Source organism: Pyricularia pennisetigena, chromosome 6 (genome assembly GCF_004337985.1).
Source record: "Pyricularia pennisetigena strain Br36 chromosome 6, whole genome shotgun sequence".
In the NCBI taxonomy this organism is placed as follows: Eukaryota; Fungi; Ascomycota; class Sordariomycetes; order Magnaporthales; family Pyriculariaceae; genus Pyricularia; species Pyricularia pennisetigena.
Window position 1 is genome coordinate 5,270,568 of NC_043744.1, and position 15,630 is coordinate 5,286,197.

The 15,630-nt window shown below is 51.5% G+C and overlaps 5 protein-coding genes across 5 annotated transcripts; 4 read left to right on the forward strand and 1 right to left on the reverse strand.

Annotated features, from left to right (window-relative positions):
• Positions 1-279: 279 nt before the first annotated feature.
• On the forward strand, positions 280-1,783 carry PpBr36_05293 (uncharacterized protein; the record flags this gene model as incomplete). The annotated part of the gene is made up of 2 exons (XM_029892449.1): positions 280-1,353; positions 1,412-1,783. 2 exons carry the CDS (start codon positions 280-282, stop codon positions 1,781-1,783), a joined length of 1,446 nt encoding a protein of 481 aa, XP_029750239.1.
• Positions 1,784-2,582: 799 nt separating this feature from the next.
• Positions 2,583-3,883, forward strand: PpBr36_05294 (uncharacterized protein; the record flags this gene model as incomplete). The annotated part of the gene is made up of 2 exons (XM_029892450.1): positions 2,583-3,352; positions 3,451-3,883. 2 exons carry the CDS (start codon positions 2,583-2,585, stop codon positions 3,881-3,883), a joined length of 1,203 nt encoding a protein of 400 aa, XP_029750232.1.
• Positions 3,884-4,491: 608 nt separating this feature from the next.
• Positions 4,492-6,012, forward strand: PpBr36_05295 (uncharacterized protein; the record flags this gene model as incomplete). The annotated part of the gene is made up of 2 exons (XM_029892451.1): positions 4,492-4,548; positions 4,618-6,012. The coding sequence occupies 2 exons, from the start codon at positions 4,492-4,494 to the stop codon at positions 6,010-6,012; spliced, it is 1,452 nt and encodes a 483-aa protein (XP_029750233.1).
• Positions 6,013-11,288: 5,276 nt separating this feature from the next.
• Positions 11,289-13,166, forward strand: PpBr36_05296 (uncharacterized protein; the record flags this gene model as incomplete). Its single annotated transcript, XM_029892452.1, has 2 exons — positions 11,289-11,411; positions 11,664-13,166. 2 exons carry the CDS (start codon positions 11,289-11,291, stop codon positions 13,164-13,166), a joined length of 1,626 nt encoding a protein of 541 aa, XP_029750234.1.
• A 264-nt stretch (positions 13,167-13,430) lies between these two features.
• On the reverse strand, positions 13,431-15,196 carry PpBr36_05297 (uncharacterized protein; the record flags this gene model as incomplete). The annotated part of the gene is made up of 3 exons (XM_029892453.1): positions 13,431-13,685; positions 13,769-14,833; positions 14,903-15,196. The coding sequence occupies 3 exons, from the start codon at positions 15,194-15,196 to the stop codon at positions 13,431-13,433; spliced, it is 1,614 nt and encodes a 537-aa protein (XP_029750235.1).
• Positions 15,197-15,630: the final 434 nt, after the last annotated feature.

Below are 15,630 nucleotides of genomic sequence, written 5' to 3' on the forward strand. Positions count from 1 at the left end.
AAGCGGTCTTGATTTCCATTTAAGGGGAAAGAACAAGCAGCCGAGAAGCTTGGCTTTTGACGTCATAAGCTATCCACCGTCACTCAGCCAGTGCCAACGCGCTGGAGTCCTCCGCCAGCCAAACACATAAGAAATCTTTAAGCTCAACGAGTTGTACCGAGCTTTCTAGTCTCAGCATAGCTACGGTATTGGTGTCACTGGAAGCACTTGTTGAAGAGAGAGAAAAAAAAAAAAAAAAAAAAAAAATCTCCAAATCCGAAACCAATTTGACCGAACGTCATGGTTGGGAAACGCGTCGTCTTCAACAGCCAGTCTCAGCCGCTCCTCAAGTCAAAAAGCCATGGCGACACTAAGATCCAGAACCACGGCACGCCGCGCCAGCACCGAGTCGAACGCGATCTCGAAAATGGCAACGAGTATTACAGCTACAACAACTCGCCTCTAGCCCGCCGCCGACCAAACATATGGCGCTTCCAGGATGCAGCCCAGACGGTCATAGACGACAATCGCCGTGCTCAACTACAGAAGGAGCTGCTGCACGGCATTGACCGCATGATCTTTGAGAAGTCTCGCAAGTCACAGGAAGAGATTGCTCAGGTCAAAAACAAGAATTTACGTGCGTTCTATGAGGAGCAGAACGAACGCATCAACGACTGGCTCGAGGTTGATGCCTTGGTCATGGCTATCGCCGACGACGTGCTCGAGTCTATGGATCCGGACCCGGACCGCGATGGACACATGGAGCGGCACGGCGGCCTTCATGATGTGCACGGGCGCATCGACGAACTGCTGCCACTCGAGGTTCAGCAAAAGCGAGCCAAGGAGAAGAAGAAGGCGACCTGGGCCATCAACATCAACGTGCTGGCAAACATACTGCTGGTGTTTGCCAAGATCCTCGCTGTCTTCACAACCGGCTCTTTATCTCTGCTTGCCTCCTTGGTGGACTCGGTGCTCGATTTACTATGCACTGTCATCATTTGGACGACGAACAAGGTCGTTGGATGGCGTCTCGACTCGCTTAAGAAACGTTTCCCTGTTGGGCGTCGCCGGCTGGAACCTTTGGGTATCGTGGTTTTTTCCATCATCATGGTGCTTTCTTTCATGCAGATCCTCAAAGAGTCTGTTGAAAAGCTGTGGCCCCTGGAAGGACACGTCGAAGACCTCGGTTCCACTGCTGTCGGCTCCATGCTGGCCACTATTATTCTCAAGGGGCTGATAGGACTCGGTTGCCTGCCAATAAAAACGACCCAAGTTCAAGCTCTAGTCCAGGACTGCAAGACCGACGTCATCTTTAACACCATCTCCCTGTTGTTCCCATTCATCGGAGCAAAGGCGCACATTTGGTGGCTCGATGTAAGTGAACTAGCCCACCAAGTCAAACCTCGTGCAGCACAAGCTAACGCCAACGTAGCCTGCCGGAGCCGCTCTGTTATCTCTCTATATCATGTACGACTGGGGTAAGACATGTTTCGAAAATATCATTCGCCTATCGGGCGAAATTGCCGACCGCCACACACAGCAAAAGCTCATGTATATGGCATACCGCTTCTCGCCTGTGGTTATTGGCATCAAGAACATTGTGGCCTATCACTGCGGCGATGGAGTCTGGGCAGAGTTCGACTTGCTGCTAGATGAGAACACGAGTCTGCGCAGGAGTCATGACATTGCGGAAACGTTGCAATACTGCGCCGAGGGCCTGACGGAGATTGACAGGTGTTTTGTGACAACCGATTACTCTTCTTCTGGGCCTGCTGGGCACGGGCATGCCATCGAGTCTAACTAAGACTTGGCTCGCGTTGTTGTGTTGAAGTCGAAAGATTGAAGTTGGAAACCTGGTAGATGCATTTTGTATTGAGGGCGGGAAAACAGCAAGCTCTTGATTAGGGTGGGATATATGGAGCATTTTAGATTCCAGACTGAGTCACAAAATCGGGTTGGAGATGAAGGATGAATTAATTAAATGACTTGGCAAACCACAATTAGAACGCGACGCGCGACACGTGATTGAACTCCGTATCGTTGAATCGGGACATTCAATGACATAAGCTAAGCGTCAAGCCTGACAGGGGTATGGGTATGGGATTGTTTGTGAGAACCCCTAAGCGGCAAGCGCCAGGAGCACCGCCGTCGTGGGTGCTCATCCTTTTGCCTGAGCCAGCTGAAGTTGGGCAACAATCCAATGTGCTTCGTTCCTACCGGGGACTTTACCTTATCTAACCAGTCTTATTTGCCTTGCCGCCTAGTTTAGCTGATCCCCTCTGTTCAACACCAAGCAAAAGCTTTTGTTGCTAATTTTGACTTTGTCTCACATCATCTCAAGTCAGAGAGGCTTGACGTTTATCGCGAATCCACAATACATACATAGTACATCCTAGCGCAACAATCCTCAAACAGTCCAAATCCCGGTAAACTCAAAATCCTAGAATATCACGAACACGGCTCAGCTTCAATGGCATAGCGCAGGCCCTAGACTACGTACCTATCTACAACATTCTCAACCTCGAATTACGGCCCGACGCTTCTAGACGGGACCTCGACCTCCCTTACCAGCCAGTTCCGAGACATTCCTGTTCCGACCCATCATGCCGCCGAATCATGCCCTGGCGGCCGAAGCCCTCTCGATGTCCTCCTCCTCACCCGACTCCGACCGCACATCCTCCCCAGAATCTGCAAGAGGCACTTCATGGGCACCGCGACCGGGCAGGATAACACCATCGCGCCGCCTGTCCTCGCGTGTCGGACACTACACGGCTCCCTCGACGTCCACGCCGGACAGCTTCCCAGCCCGCATCCTCCAACACCTCGAGACCATTGGCCGGCAGGCCTGGATAATCTTCCTGCGGCTACCTCGGATCCAACAAGCCGCTGTCGCAGTGGCCGTGGTCGCCGTCCCGATCGTCTCGATCCTTTTCCTCATGTACAGCCATGCAATCTTCACCTGGCTCGGGCCCATCGCCAAGGCCTGGCGGAACCTGCCGGGCGGGTGGCTGATCATCTGGTTCATGGCCTTCTTCAGCGCCTTCCCGCCGCTCTTTGGATACAGCACCGCCATGACGCTGTCGGGGATGGTGTATGGGTTCCCGCTGGGCTGGCCCATCGCCGCCTCGGCCACCGTGGTGGGGTCGACTTGCTCCTTCATCGCAAGCAGGGGCGTCTTGAGTCGATATGTGCACAACCTCGTCGGTAAGGACAGGAGGTTCGTCGCGCTTGGTCAGGTGCTCAGGAGAGATGGGTTGCTGGTGCTCACGGGGGTGCGGTTCTGTCCGCTGCCGTACAGCCTGAGCAATGGTTTCCTGGCGACGATTCCGAGCATCACGACCGCAAACTTCGCCATGGCTACGGCTTTTGTCAGGTGAGTTTTGCGTTCCCTATCCTAGCCTCCTAGCATCTGCCATTGGATTTTACAGTACCATAAAGGCCACCATTCTGACATGCATGGGCGCATCACAGCCCCAAACTCTTGATCCATGTTTTCATCGGTCACCGCCTAGGCCTCCTCATCGAAGAGGGCGACACCATGTCAACCAGCGACAAGCTCATCAATTACGCAGGAATGGCTGCGGGAGGACTGGTCGGCACGATCGTGGGTCTTGTGGTGTACCGGCGCACGATGGCACGGGCGGCGGAGCTGGCGAGGCAGGAGAACGGAGGCGAGGACGGCACGGGCGGCGAGGACTACGTCGATGCGGACGCGGAGAATGCCAGACTCATGTCTGCCGTGCTGGACGAAACGGACGCGGCGGCGCTTATGAACGACGACGACATCTCGCTCTGGGGGGATCACGATTATGAGACGGAGCAAAGACGGCTTTCAGATGAAGACGCCGAGACGCGCGGGAATGGGGTCAAGATGGCCAACGAGGCGGCTACTAACGGCAGGTAACCGGATATAATTGTTGTCGTTCTGATTATATCTATCATTGCGATATAGAGAGCGTGGTTTCTGCTAATATTGACACGATTGCTACTCACCTAGTGTATACATGTGCGTTGGCGTTTTGGATTATAGAGGGTTTATTTCATTTGCTGCAGCTTCCGGGCTGTTGAACTGAGCTGTTGTGTGCCTACAGGTAGCTTTTGGTACCTAGTATCCCTGTGCATATAGCCGATGTGGCCAGCTAAAATCATCGGCATCAGACATCAATATCGCTAGTGCAAATCCTCGATCCTACAATTATCGAGCTTCAGAATCGACAACCAATTGGGTCTTTTTTTTTTTTTTTTTTTTTTTGTTGGAATGGCGGGTTAATACAATAGCTGCATCAACAATCGTCTCGCCTCGTTTTCTGCATTGGATGCTCAGACGGTTGATTGCTTCTTCGCTGGTAAACAAGGCAGCTTACCTAGTGCGGGGATGGACGCAGCATCCAATACCCCCGACAATATCCGCGCCGTATCTCGCTTGACCTTGAACATCCTTTGCCATTACCTCGACAAAAACATTATCAACTATCTTTAAACTCTATCTCTTGTCACATTTTCTGAGCTTTAATGGAATTCAATAACTCAATCCCATCAGCCAAGCTGCTCAAATGCAAATCGCATGTAGTTCCAGGCAGGTTAAACTTAAAGCTGTGCCATTGATCCTTGGTTATCCACCATACTAACCCAAGGCAGCACGACCAACAAACAGGTCAATACTTGATCACTCAATTCTCGTTCGAGGTGCCACTTGACTACAAAGTCCCAGATGGACCCAAACTTATGCTTTATGGCTCCAGTGTGACCAAGAATGAGCGGCCCATTGTTCCCCAGACCTACCACTCGCAACAGCGGCCTTGGATGGTTTACAACGAGGGCGGGCCGGGCTACGGGAACTCGGAGCCCGAGTCCATGCCCCTCACCAAGGCCGCGCTAGGCCGTGGCTACCAGGTCCTGTATCTGGACTACCGTGGAACGGGCCTCAGCACCCCCGTCACGGCCCGGCTCCTGGAGAGCAAAGGAGATGCGCAGAAGCAGGCCGACTATCTCAAGCTGTTCCGCCAGGACAACATTGTGCGGGATCTTGAGGCGGTCAGGAAGGTCCTCACAGCCGACCACGCCGAAGAACTACGCCAGTGGAGCATCTTTGGCCATTCGTTTGGCGGCTTCGTTTGCCTGACGTACTTGAGCTTGTTCCCCGAGTCGCTGCGCGAGGTTTTTATCAGCGGCGGCTTGGCGCCCGTAGGACGGACCGCAGATGAGGTCTACGAGGCCACGTACCGCAAGGTCGCCGAGCGCAACACCGCTTACTTTAACAAGTTTCCCGACGACAGGCAGCTGCTGGCCGAGATCGCGGCCTTTCTCGCCAGCAACCCGGGCGCCTCGGTCCAGCTGCCTGCCGGCGGCACCCTCACTCTCCCGCGGCTGCTGACGATGGGCTTGAACTTTGGGTCTCACGGTGGTCTGGACGCGGTGCACTCACTCCTGGTCCGCATCACGTCGGACCTGGGCCAGGTCGGCTACATCTCGTATCCGACGCTCGTCTTGATCGAAAAGGCGCTGCCGTTCGACGTGGCGCCCATCTACGCCGTACTGCACGAGGCCATCTACTGCGACGGCACCGCGTCCAACTGGGCGGCGCAGCGGTTGGGCGAGGCCGCGGAAGGGTTCGCCTGGCTCTCCAGCGCCAGCGACCCCGTGGCCTTTACGCAGCAGGTCGCCGGCGCCAGCGGCAAGGCGGCGGACCAGCAGCCCCTCGTCCGCTTCTCGGGCGAGATGATCTACAAGATGCACTTTGAGACGCACCCGGAGCTGAGGCGCATGCGCGAGGCTGCCGACATACTGGCCCGGTTCGACGGCTGGGACAAGCTGTACGACGAGGCGCGGCTGGCGAAGAATGAGGTGCCCGTCTACGCCACGAGCTACGTGGACGACATGTACGTCGACGCCGGGTTCGCCAGGGAGACGGCCGCCAAGGTCAAGGGCACCAAGGTCTTTGAGACGAATGTCATGTACCACAATGCCATAAGGGCGCGGTCCGACGAAGTGTTTGCACAGCTGTGGAGGTTGCGGGACGATCCGATTGATTAGCCGCGTTTCGTTCAGCATGCGCTAATTTAATGCCTTTGTTGCTATTGGCAAGTCTAAAACGTCGCACTACTAGTCGTAATAGCCCTGTCTCCCACCCTAGGTTCAAGTGAATAAATTGCAGGTAAAGGATCTCCGATAGACGGCAGGCAGGCTGCAAAAGTCAAGCGTGTGGGATGAGAGTAGGCAGTACGCGCCAATAATCCTTTCATATATTTTACTCCATACGCCGATAGGTCCCTTTACCAAGCAGGCTCGCAGTTTCGTCTTGTGAGAAGCTTCGTATAATTTCCGGTTTTTACCAAAGCTCTAAGATCTGAGGTGACTCGTTTAGCCTTGTACAATCTTGGTGATCTCCTTGACAGCTGAGATGGAAAGAGAGCGATAGAAAGAAAATAAGGTGATTATTTTTTTTCTTTTAAGTCTTTTTTTGTTTGGAATACTTGATCTGCTGACCCCCCTCGTCCGCTAACAGTCGAATTATGCACAAGTTCCGATATGACTTTACTTGTGCTCTTGTCATTGGATGGGGCCTGTTCACCAGATAAAAGTGCTGTGACAAAGCCTCAGTGTACAGCTAGGGTTGACTGCTGATCCTAAAAGACCCTCACCGAAACGAAAAGCATTTGCGTTATATTTATGGTCCTAGGACTGGAGTCAGACTTCAGAAGATGGGCAGCCAGCCTGTCCTTTATCCTTAATGCACATCCCTACGCAAGACACCCAGTCAAAACAAGTCTCATGTGTAAGAGTGGCTTCGACCTCGCCGCTGCTGAGGATGGCTATTAAGAATACTTGTCACCTAAAAAAAGAATAAATGGGCTATATTTAGCTGAAAAAAAGTAGCCGGAGTCTAGTGTTGTTCGAACAGACGGCACAAATGTTGCCATGCCGAAATGCATGATTGTAGGGCTTACCTTACTTATTAAAAAAGGCGGGAAGTGGGAAGCATAGAGAGAAAATTAAAAAAAAAAAAAAAAAAAGGCATGGGATATAAGTGCAATACCAAGAGTTAGGTGCATTATATTAATTGTGCAAGAGTTGATATGTTTGACCATGGAGCTGCCTAATCTTTCGGTAGCTCATTGGGAACAGAAGGATACTTATCTGACAGCCACCAAGGTCCCTTGACATAACATGATAGGCAAGTCAGCATCTAACGTCATCAAGGTCTTGTTTTCATTTTTAGCGAGGACCATGGTCAAGCCGCTGATTTGACTGACTCCTGTACTGTTTTTTTTTTTTTTTTTTTTTTTTTTTTTTTAAAGCAAGACCCGGCTTGATTGCATTCAAGGGCGATATATAACGATTCGAGAACCGTGGTTGCCAGCTCTTTACTTTGAGAGTGTAATATCGACCAAACCAGCATGTCGTGGCTATGTGTTTATGCAAGTAATAACCAATAAGAGTTGAAAATATCCACTCAACACTTACCTTGGACCGGGCCCGAATAAACATTTTATCATTTCCCTAATTCACTAGGTTTTGCATGGCCAATGGCAAGAGACGTTACCCGTCCAGAAATACTCTTCAAAATTTACAAGATTGCTACAATTTAGAGGACAAATATAGAGAGGTACACGTGCGAAGCCGTTGCGTGTGCTTGAGGCTGGATATTCTTAGTTCACCCAGAACATGGCTCTTCTCTTCAATAACGCAGCTGTTCATGTGTGTTCACCTGCGCCACACCTCCTAATCCTGCAAATTCCTGCACGCCGCATCGGCTGCCTGGAGCGCATATTTCGTAGCGTAGTGACCGACTATCCTGTTCCCTTTTATTTCGGCCCCGAAGCACTCCCCATAGTTTAGGTACTTGTTGATGACCTTCGCCGAACCGGCCTGAGCCAAACCGACCTGAGCCAAGGCGAAAGTGGCAACTATAGCACTTAGGAAACGCATTTCTTTTTCTTTTGGAACACAGAAGAACTGCAAACTTAAAATGTCTGGTTTGGCTTGGTCAGCGTATGCAGGTCCAGCATTGGGAGTGATCAGAAGCCTGGTGCGATATGGGCGGGCGGTGTATGTTTGCAACGCTAGAAGACAAACTTTTGAGCCTTACCTGAATGAAAAGAAAGGAGACGAAGCAAAGAGGAAAGTCAAACAAGACAAGAGTAGACAAAGGTATCCCAAAAGTCCTAGTACCTAATGTATGTAGCCAAATGTAGCGGTATGTGGATGAGAGGCGGTTGCCAGTTGATATATATATACATATAAATGAGCAGCCTTTTACTTTGCCAAGCTTTCCAGAGCTACACAAGATAGAGTCTGAGACGACCAAGCTTCCAAACATGTATGTTATTTTATTTTTGGCCTTTTAAAGTACCACCATAATTTTCCTTCACCAGGGTTAAATTCGCCCTGCATCCTTGACTTCTTCCCAACAAGGTAGTAACATTGCTTTATCCCTGCCCCTAGACTACGACAAGTAACGTGTAGTTCTAATAGGTTTCATTTACAGCGTGCCGCCCAAAAACACCAAAAAATGATACAACACAACATCATGATCCAAGTAACTCAACAAACAAAAAGCAAAAAAGAGAGCCGCTCTGAACGGGAATTGAGCCCGACGTGGGGGTCGAACCCACAGCCTTGAGATGAACCGGAAGTTCTTAAGAGTCTCACGCTCTACCGATTGAGCTAGCCGGGCGACTCTTGTGCTTGTTAGCGTGGCTGACGTAACGCAAGTGTCGCATTATATTGCAAATTAGAATGGATTTTGATCTTGTCACTATGGCTAGTGTGGTGTGCGGGCCTTATTCACCACGAAAGGCCCGAATGACTGACTGCCATGCGAGATGCTATGCAGCCTCTAGACTGGGTCCGATTGTCACCACGGTGTTGCTTGAGTCGCGCACGCACATTTTGGCTGTCGAGATCTCAACTTCCAGTCGGTCCTTCTTCTCCATCTTGACAACGGTGGCGGGGTGTACATACTCGAGCGACTTGGGTAGGCCTTATATACGGTGCGGTGCTGCTTATTCTGCAAGGAACCTGAGCACATCTTGGTGAATTATATGTCAGTTCTCCAACTGAGGCCAAGGTCAAGGATTGTCAGAGCTGTTTTGGCTAGGCCGGTGGTGGTGACACAAGCTGTCTCCTCCCGGGCCCGGCCGAATCGTATCCGTCCCGAGTCAAAGCCGCAAGCATCTCTTGTGGATTCAGATTTGTGAATCACAGGGACTCAAGCGCAGGATAGTGCTTCCCGCCTTGGGCGTCTTCAATCTTGGATTCGGATGGTCTCAAGATGTGCTGGTCGCGAGCAACTTTGGCTGACGAATTAAAGTCAGAGATTCACAGCAAATTTTACAGGCGAGGTTTGAAATCAACCTCGAAAACCTTCACCTCCGGTAAAGTTAGCGAGGGTCAGCAACCTGCTATTGCAGCCGCGATCTGTCACTTTGAGGGTATATATAATTTATTAGGGTTTTACATACAACCTCAATGTATGGCATGTAAAAGGCTTGTCTGCATGGGTGGTAGGCCGCTTGTGCATTAACGAATTGTAGATGCACAGTACATTATGCGTACGTTTACCCCGTAATATGGCCCAGATATTTGTGTGAAAAAAGTGACGTAAACTCGCCTGCAGACAAGGGCTTTGATGCAGACGAAAATATCTTCGTTAATCCCAACGTTAGGTGGAAATATCGTTGTAGATAGCTTTAGGTAACCTCTGAATAGAGTTATCAAACCTTGGCCTATTTCTGTTGATTTAATTTTTGAGGTGTAAATTATGGCTGTGAAGAGCTTTATGCGGCCCCTCAATGCGGCCCCTGAATGCAGCCTGCATTGGTTTGTTAAATACGTAAGGGGGCCCAATCATTGATCATGCGATTAAACAAGCGTTTTGGGAGTATATTTAATTGGTATTTAAAGCCCTACTAATCATATATACCACAAGATGACAAATCGCGGCCGCAATGACAGGTTGCTGACCCTGGCCATCTTTACCGACGGTCAAAGTTAGTTATGGGCGATTTTAACCCTGGCGTGTATATATATTAATAACATATATGGTAGACCTTGGCATCACCAAGTGGAAAGTATGTGGAACGAAAAGGTGTGCGGATTTGAGTAAAAAAAAAAAAAAAAAAAAAAAAAAAAAAAAAAAAAAAAAAAAAAAAAAAAAAAAAAAAAAAAAAAAAAAAAAACGAAGGTGAAAGAACCCCAAGTTGGGTCAGATTTAAAATATTTAAATAGAAGGAAGGTAGTCGTCTTAAATATAGCGCCCCCCGCATGGCTTGTGGTCAAATCCTATGAACTAAAATTTCCGAGGCAAATAGAGGAAATGGCTAATGTTTATATTCAGCGTGTCAAATCCAGACTGACTGGGATGCTCAGCAATATAAAGCTCGAAAGAGCAAAACAAAATTTGTAGTTTATATGTATTGAACCGTTTTAATTACCAACACGGACTAACGAGCGGCTTCATAGGCACGATCGCCGCAGACCTTGCCAAAAATTATCGGCATATCTTGTTACGGCCCAAACAAAGGGTAAATCAACAGTGTATCCCATGTGAGCCTTTTACCTACAGTTAGGGACAGGCCGTGAGTGACTAAAAGGTTCAGGCCAAGCAATCAAGGTGCTCACAAAAATTATCTACACGGCACCAGAAAATGTAAAAGATATACTCGGATACGGGGAATCGAACCCCGGGCACGACGGTACCTCACTAATGAGAGCGTCGTATGTTAGCCACTACACCATATCCGATAGTGGTCAGTTGACAAACATCAAGTCCTGGCAAAGTATTATACACTGCACAATTGACTAGCGACGGGAATTTGGCGGAACATATCGCCCCTCGTACATTTTGCAAAGGATAAGTGCAACAAATTACAAACGCTACCTACGACGGTTGGCACATACGTTATATTTAACATTGGAACTGGTGGAAGGGTTTCTTCTTTTTCCTATTCGGGGTCCATTGAGCCCCGACGGACATCGGGGCTTTGACTTTGACGCGCAATCAGGATCTGACAGGCTGCAGACACATGCCTCGCTCAACTTGGGAATTCGGCAGTCAAAATTCATGTACGGAAAGAACCATCAGATCGAAACCACCGACATGGCCCGGCGAGTAAGTCAAGGGAGCTCCAGTGGGGCGGCAAAAACCCCACCCTGCCGCTAGGAATAAAAGCTGTTCACGCAGTAACCGCCCGTCACAAATTTTTGAATTGCGCTTGGTCTTGCTCCTCATTCATCAATCAGCCGAAACGTGTAGAGACAAGGAAGCTGGAACATGATTCCCGGCCATCGCGGCTCTGGTAGTGGGAATGAGCTCCCACGACTTGACACACACTCTAATCGAGTCTTTTAATGCTCTCGCGGATGAAGTCCAGAATTTAATCGACAGAAAAACCATTTTAGAGCACAAGCTGCGCTACGCTCGGGAACAAGTAGGTGATTTTTTTTTTTTCTCTCTTACATTCGATCGCGCGCTTTCTGCCCTTTGCCGCCGACCCCGAAATCCCGACTTCCGTGATGATCATTTTAGCTCTAGATCTTGAGCCGCTTGCAAATAGCACAGCACAACGATAGACAACATAACCACTTTCTGACCTTTGGTCGTCGAGTTTCCTTTTTGCGTCTTGCATCGGGTTTTCTTTAGCAGACAGTAATTTGCTAACAAGTGGACCATTTTGATTCAGTACCAGTATCTTGCCGACAAATATGCCCCAGCCGAGAAGGCTGTCTCGGAGACTCTGGCCAAGCTGCAGCTCCCTCCAGAAATAAGCCATCCGGCATTAGCAAACACAAGCCTTGTACCGCTACCGAGGCGTGGCGACAGGTCCGATAACGCTCAGATAGCTCTCTTCATCCGGGAAGGCAGAAAGGTAGCGAGCAAGCTCTCGGCCATGACAGACCCGAGCAAGGGCAGTTTTTCAAGTAGCAAAGACGCCGTATCCACCGGCGCGACCACAATCTCGGCGGCCATGTTGGAGCAGGATTTCACCGTGGAAGGGAAGAAGGGTCAGCTGCAATGTCCCTTCTCGGCTGCACCATCCACTGTTGCCAAAGACAATAAAACTCGGGGTGTTGAGGATGAGGCTGTCGGCCTGGACCGACCAAATTCTAGTGGAAACGTCCAGGACCCGACGCCTCACGCATCTGCCGATCCCATCTGCGCCGCCATGTTAGAAGAAACGACCTCGCAGCAGCCGCCGCCCAGTGCCGGTGCAAACAAGTGTCCGATCCGTTTTCTGGATCAGCACTCGACAGAGGAGATTGCCCATTACGTAGAGACCCATAAGCACGAGATGCCGCGAAGCCACGAGGTCTGCATCCAGAGGTACCAGCGAAACGAAGAGCAGATAAGAAAGCTCGACGCAAAGTACGGCAGCCTCGTGGGTATGATTGGTGATCTCAGTCAATTGCACAAACCAATGCTGCCAAATGGGGAAATGCAAGAGCATATCGATCGTGCCTCGAATGAAAGAGTAGAGAATTGGGCCGCCGAAGTCAGCGCCAACCAGCCAGAGGCTCCTCCCGAGCAGTTCGTTGTCTCTCTGGTGAAAGAAGCGACCGCGGACAGGGCCAACGCCGACGACGACGATCGTGAGAGCCACTTTGACCGGGTTTTGAAGGAAGTCCGCGTGGGCGAGTCACCCTCGCGCCCGTGGGGCATATCGGTCCCAATCATGGACGACACCACCTTGCAGAACCTCGAGAGTGAGAGGCCCGTCAGCCCGCCGCCCGCACCTGTGCATATGCCGCCAGGGGCACCAGGAACGCCGCCGCACCCCATGACGGCCAGGGCTGGTGCGGGCAAGTGTCCCTTTGACCACAGCAAGCTCAAGGGCGTGAGCCGGGGCGACATGTCTGGTATGATGTCGTCCCCGTGCCCTCCCAGGACCGATCGATCAAATGGACGGGAGAATGGTCGGCGGTTGTCGGACAGTGTTACTGGGGCAGGCTTTGACTCCCGTGACCATCCTCGCTCATCTTCTTCCACAATACCGCCAAAGCAGGGACACCCAAAGACCGCTCAGGCATCACGGCAGCAACCCACTTTCATCAACCCATCGACGCCTCTTCCCAAGGCAGCGCCTCAGGCCCCTCAGATGGTTTTCACCGGGCCAGTGTTCATCGGATATCCTATTGAACAGGCCATCCAGTTCATGCAACATTTTCAAAACGGCGGACAACAATAAGACCGCCGATTCATCTCACATTTCACATGCCAGCACTCCTGGTTGTTCTTCAGTCTGTAACGATTTTTTTGGGTTGGAGCGTTGGCGTTAACAGGTGTTTTTTTTTTTTTTTCTTGTTTCCTATGGAGGTTCTCAGGACTCGGTACTTCTCAACGGTAAACAGACTCAGAATGAATATTTAGCAATGTGAGAAGGCCTCACAATCGCGATTTGTCTTCCTAGGTTTTTGATGTCTGTCTGCATAAAGCCCTTCCCCTTCACTATCTACAAAGGCACCTTGGGCGCTAGCCTTTGCCACAAAGCACACCTTTCGATCAGGTGCGCCAGCTCCAGCTGCCCAAACCCCTGAGAGTCGATGTGGAACTGCATCCCAGACGCGAGCGGCGGAACACCATGGGTGCTCGAGTTTGTAAGCTTCCTCACGTTTGGGCCTCCGTTCTGCAGGAAGGAGGCCAGGGCACCTGTGTAGCCTTCAAAATGGAAACGATCGGACTCGTGCATGGGGTTGATTGTGTTCCACTGGCTGGTTTTTAGCTGCTTGGGCTTTTTATCCACTTTTTTTTTTCTTTTCTCTTTGGCATCGAGTTGAAAAGAAAACTCACCCAATAGACGTCACTCGCGTGCTTGGCTGGGCTAATGGAGTACTCGCCCAACCAGCCCTGACCACTGGAGTTGGCGAACCACAAGGCCGGACAGGTCAACACTACATCACGATATATCAGCCCCGCGCGGACGGAGGCATTGCTGTACTCGGCGATAGTCTCTGAGCTGCCGACTTCGGGATATGCGGACTTGACCGCTGCGAGATCCGCGAGAGATAGGTTGGGGAGAAACCCGGGGAGCCAGGAGTCGAAAGACAGATCACCAGCCGGCGGGATAAAGTCCTCGCCCTCATGCGTGTTATACATTGCAAACCCAGCCGCAATTCCCGATTGACATGAAGCCAGACTACTCAGCGGCCGACGCAGGAACCGCCCGTCAATCACAGGCGCCCACGTAAACGTCGACGTCGTGTGCACGTGGCTGTCGGCGACCAGCAGCGCAGCCCGGCGGATCGCCTGCACGTCAGCCGTCTTGAGGCACGCCAGGCGCGTGTCCGACTCCCCCTCTGCGGAAGGAGCTCTCCCGCACCCGGCCTCCTCGGCGACCTTGTCAAAGATCCACTGCGCTTCCGGGCTCTCGTAGCGGTAGACCTTAGGCCAAAAGGGCGAATTTGCCAGCGCGGCGCGGAACGGCCATGATGCGCCTGAGAACTCCCCCGCAGCAGCGAGGACTTGGGCCAAGACGCTACCGCCGCCGGCCGACTGGCCCTGGATGGTTATCCGGTCCGGGTCGCCGCCAAAGTGGCGCACGTGCCTGCGCGTCCACTCGATGGCGGCGCGCTGGTCCAGCAGGCCCGGGTTCAGGTCCGACTCGGGCCAGTCCTCGGCCACTTGCCGCCCCGGGAGGAAGCCAAAGGCGTTGGTACGGTAGTTTGGGTAGATGACGACCGTGTCGCCGCGCGTCAGGTTATGGATCGGGTACAGCGACGGCGGCAGCGTAAAGCTCGCAGAGCCCCGGATGAAGCCGCCGCCGTAGAAGGCGATGATCACTGGGCGTAGCGACTGCGTGGGCGTCCAGGGGCGGGTGTACAAGCCCAGGTACAGGCAGTCTTCTGAGCCGTTGGTCTGTGATAGGTCAGTTTGTGTATGCCTGTGGTAATATTTTTCTGGCTCTGTTTTTCGTTTTCTCCTTACCGTTCTCTGAGGGCACATGTCAAACGTCTGGCTTGAGTTGTAAACCCCACCGCATTTGTACGAATCTGGGGGTTGAGGACCACGGAAACGCAGGGCACCGACTGGGGGCGCTGCAAAGGGTATCTTTTGCCAGTAGGATATGTTGTAATCTGCAGAGTAGCCTCCTTGGAAGGAGCCATAGTCGAGCGCCACCGTCAGCTCCTGGATTGTTGGACTTCCGAGTGCAGTGATGACAGTGGCAGTCCATAGCAGGGACAGTACCGCCGTGATAACAGTAGTTTGGGATCGGAACATGTTCTAAGATTGAGTCAGGTTGCCTAACGCTCTTATAATCAACGAAGCCCCCTTTTTATTGAGGACGATATCCTCGTCTGCAGTCAGAGCTGTTGTTGTGACACAATTCCCATCGAGAAGCTATATCGATCCAGCCCAGAGGAAACCCATGTTCCCCCACGATTTTCCGTATATCTATCTCTTATGTAGGTTGCCATTTTACCCGCTCCCGAGTGAGTGGATGACTGACAGGGATAAAAAGGTGAAAAGCTCGGGGTTGGATTGCAGCGAGCTGCATGTTTCCCCTCATGTTTTAATTATTGCGAACTGGCTACCGAACACCCATGTAGACTGCGGGGAACTAGTCTAATGCAGCCCCCAACTCGTTGGTGACCTTTCCGATGCACCATTTGACCTCACTGATGGTCGAGGCTAACCCTGGTGAATCCCTCGGC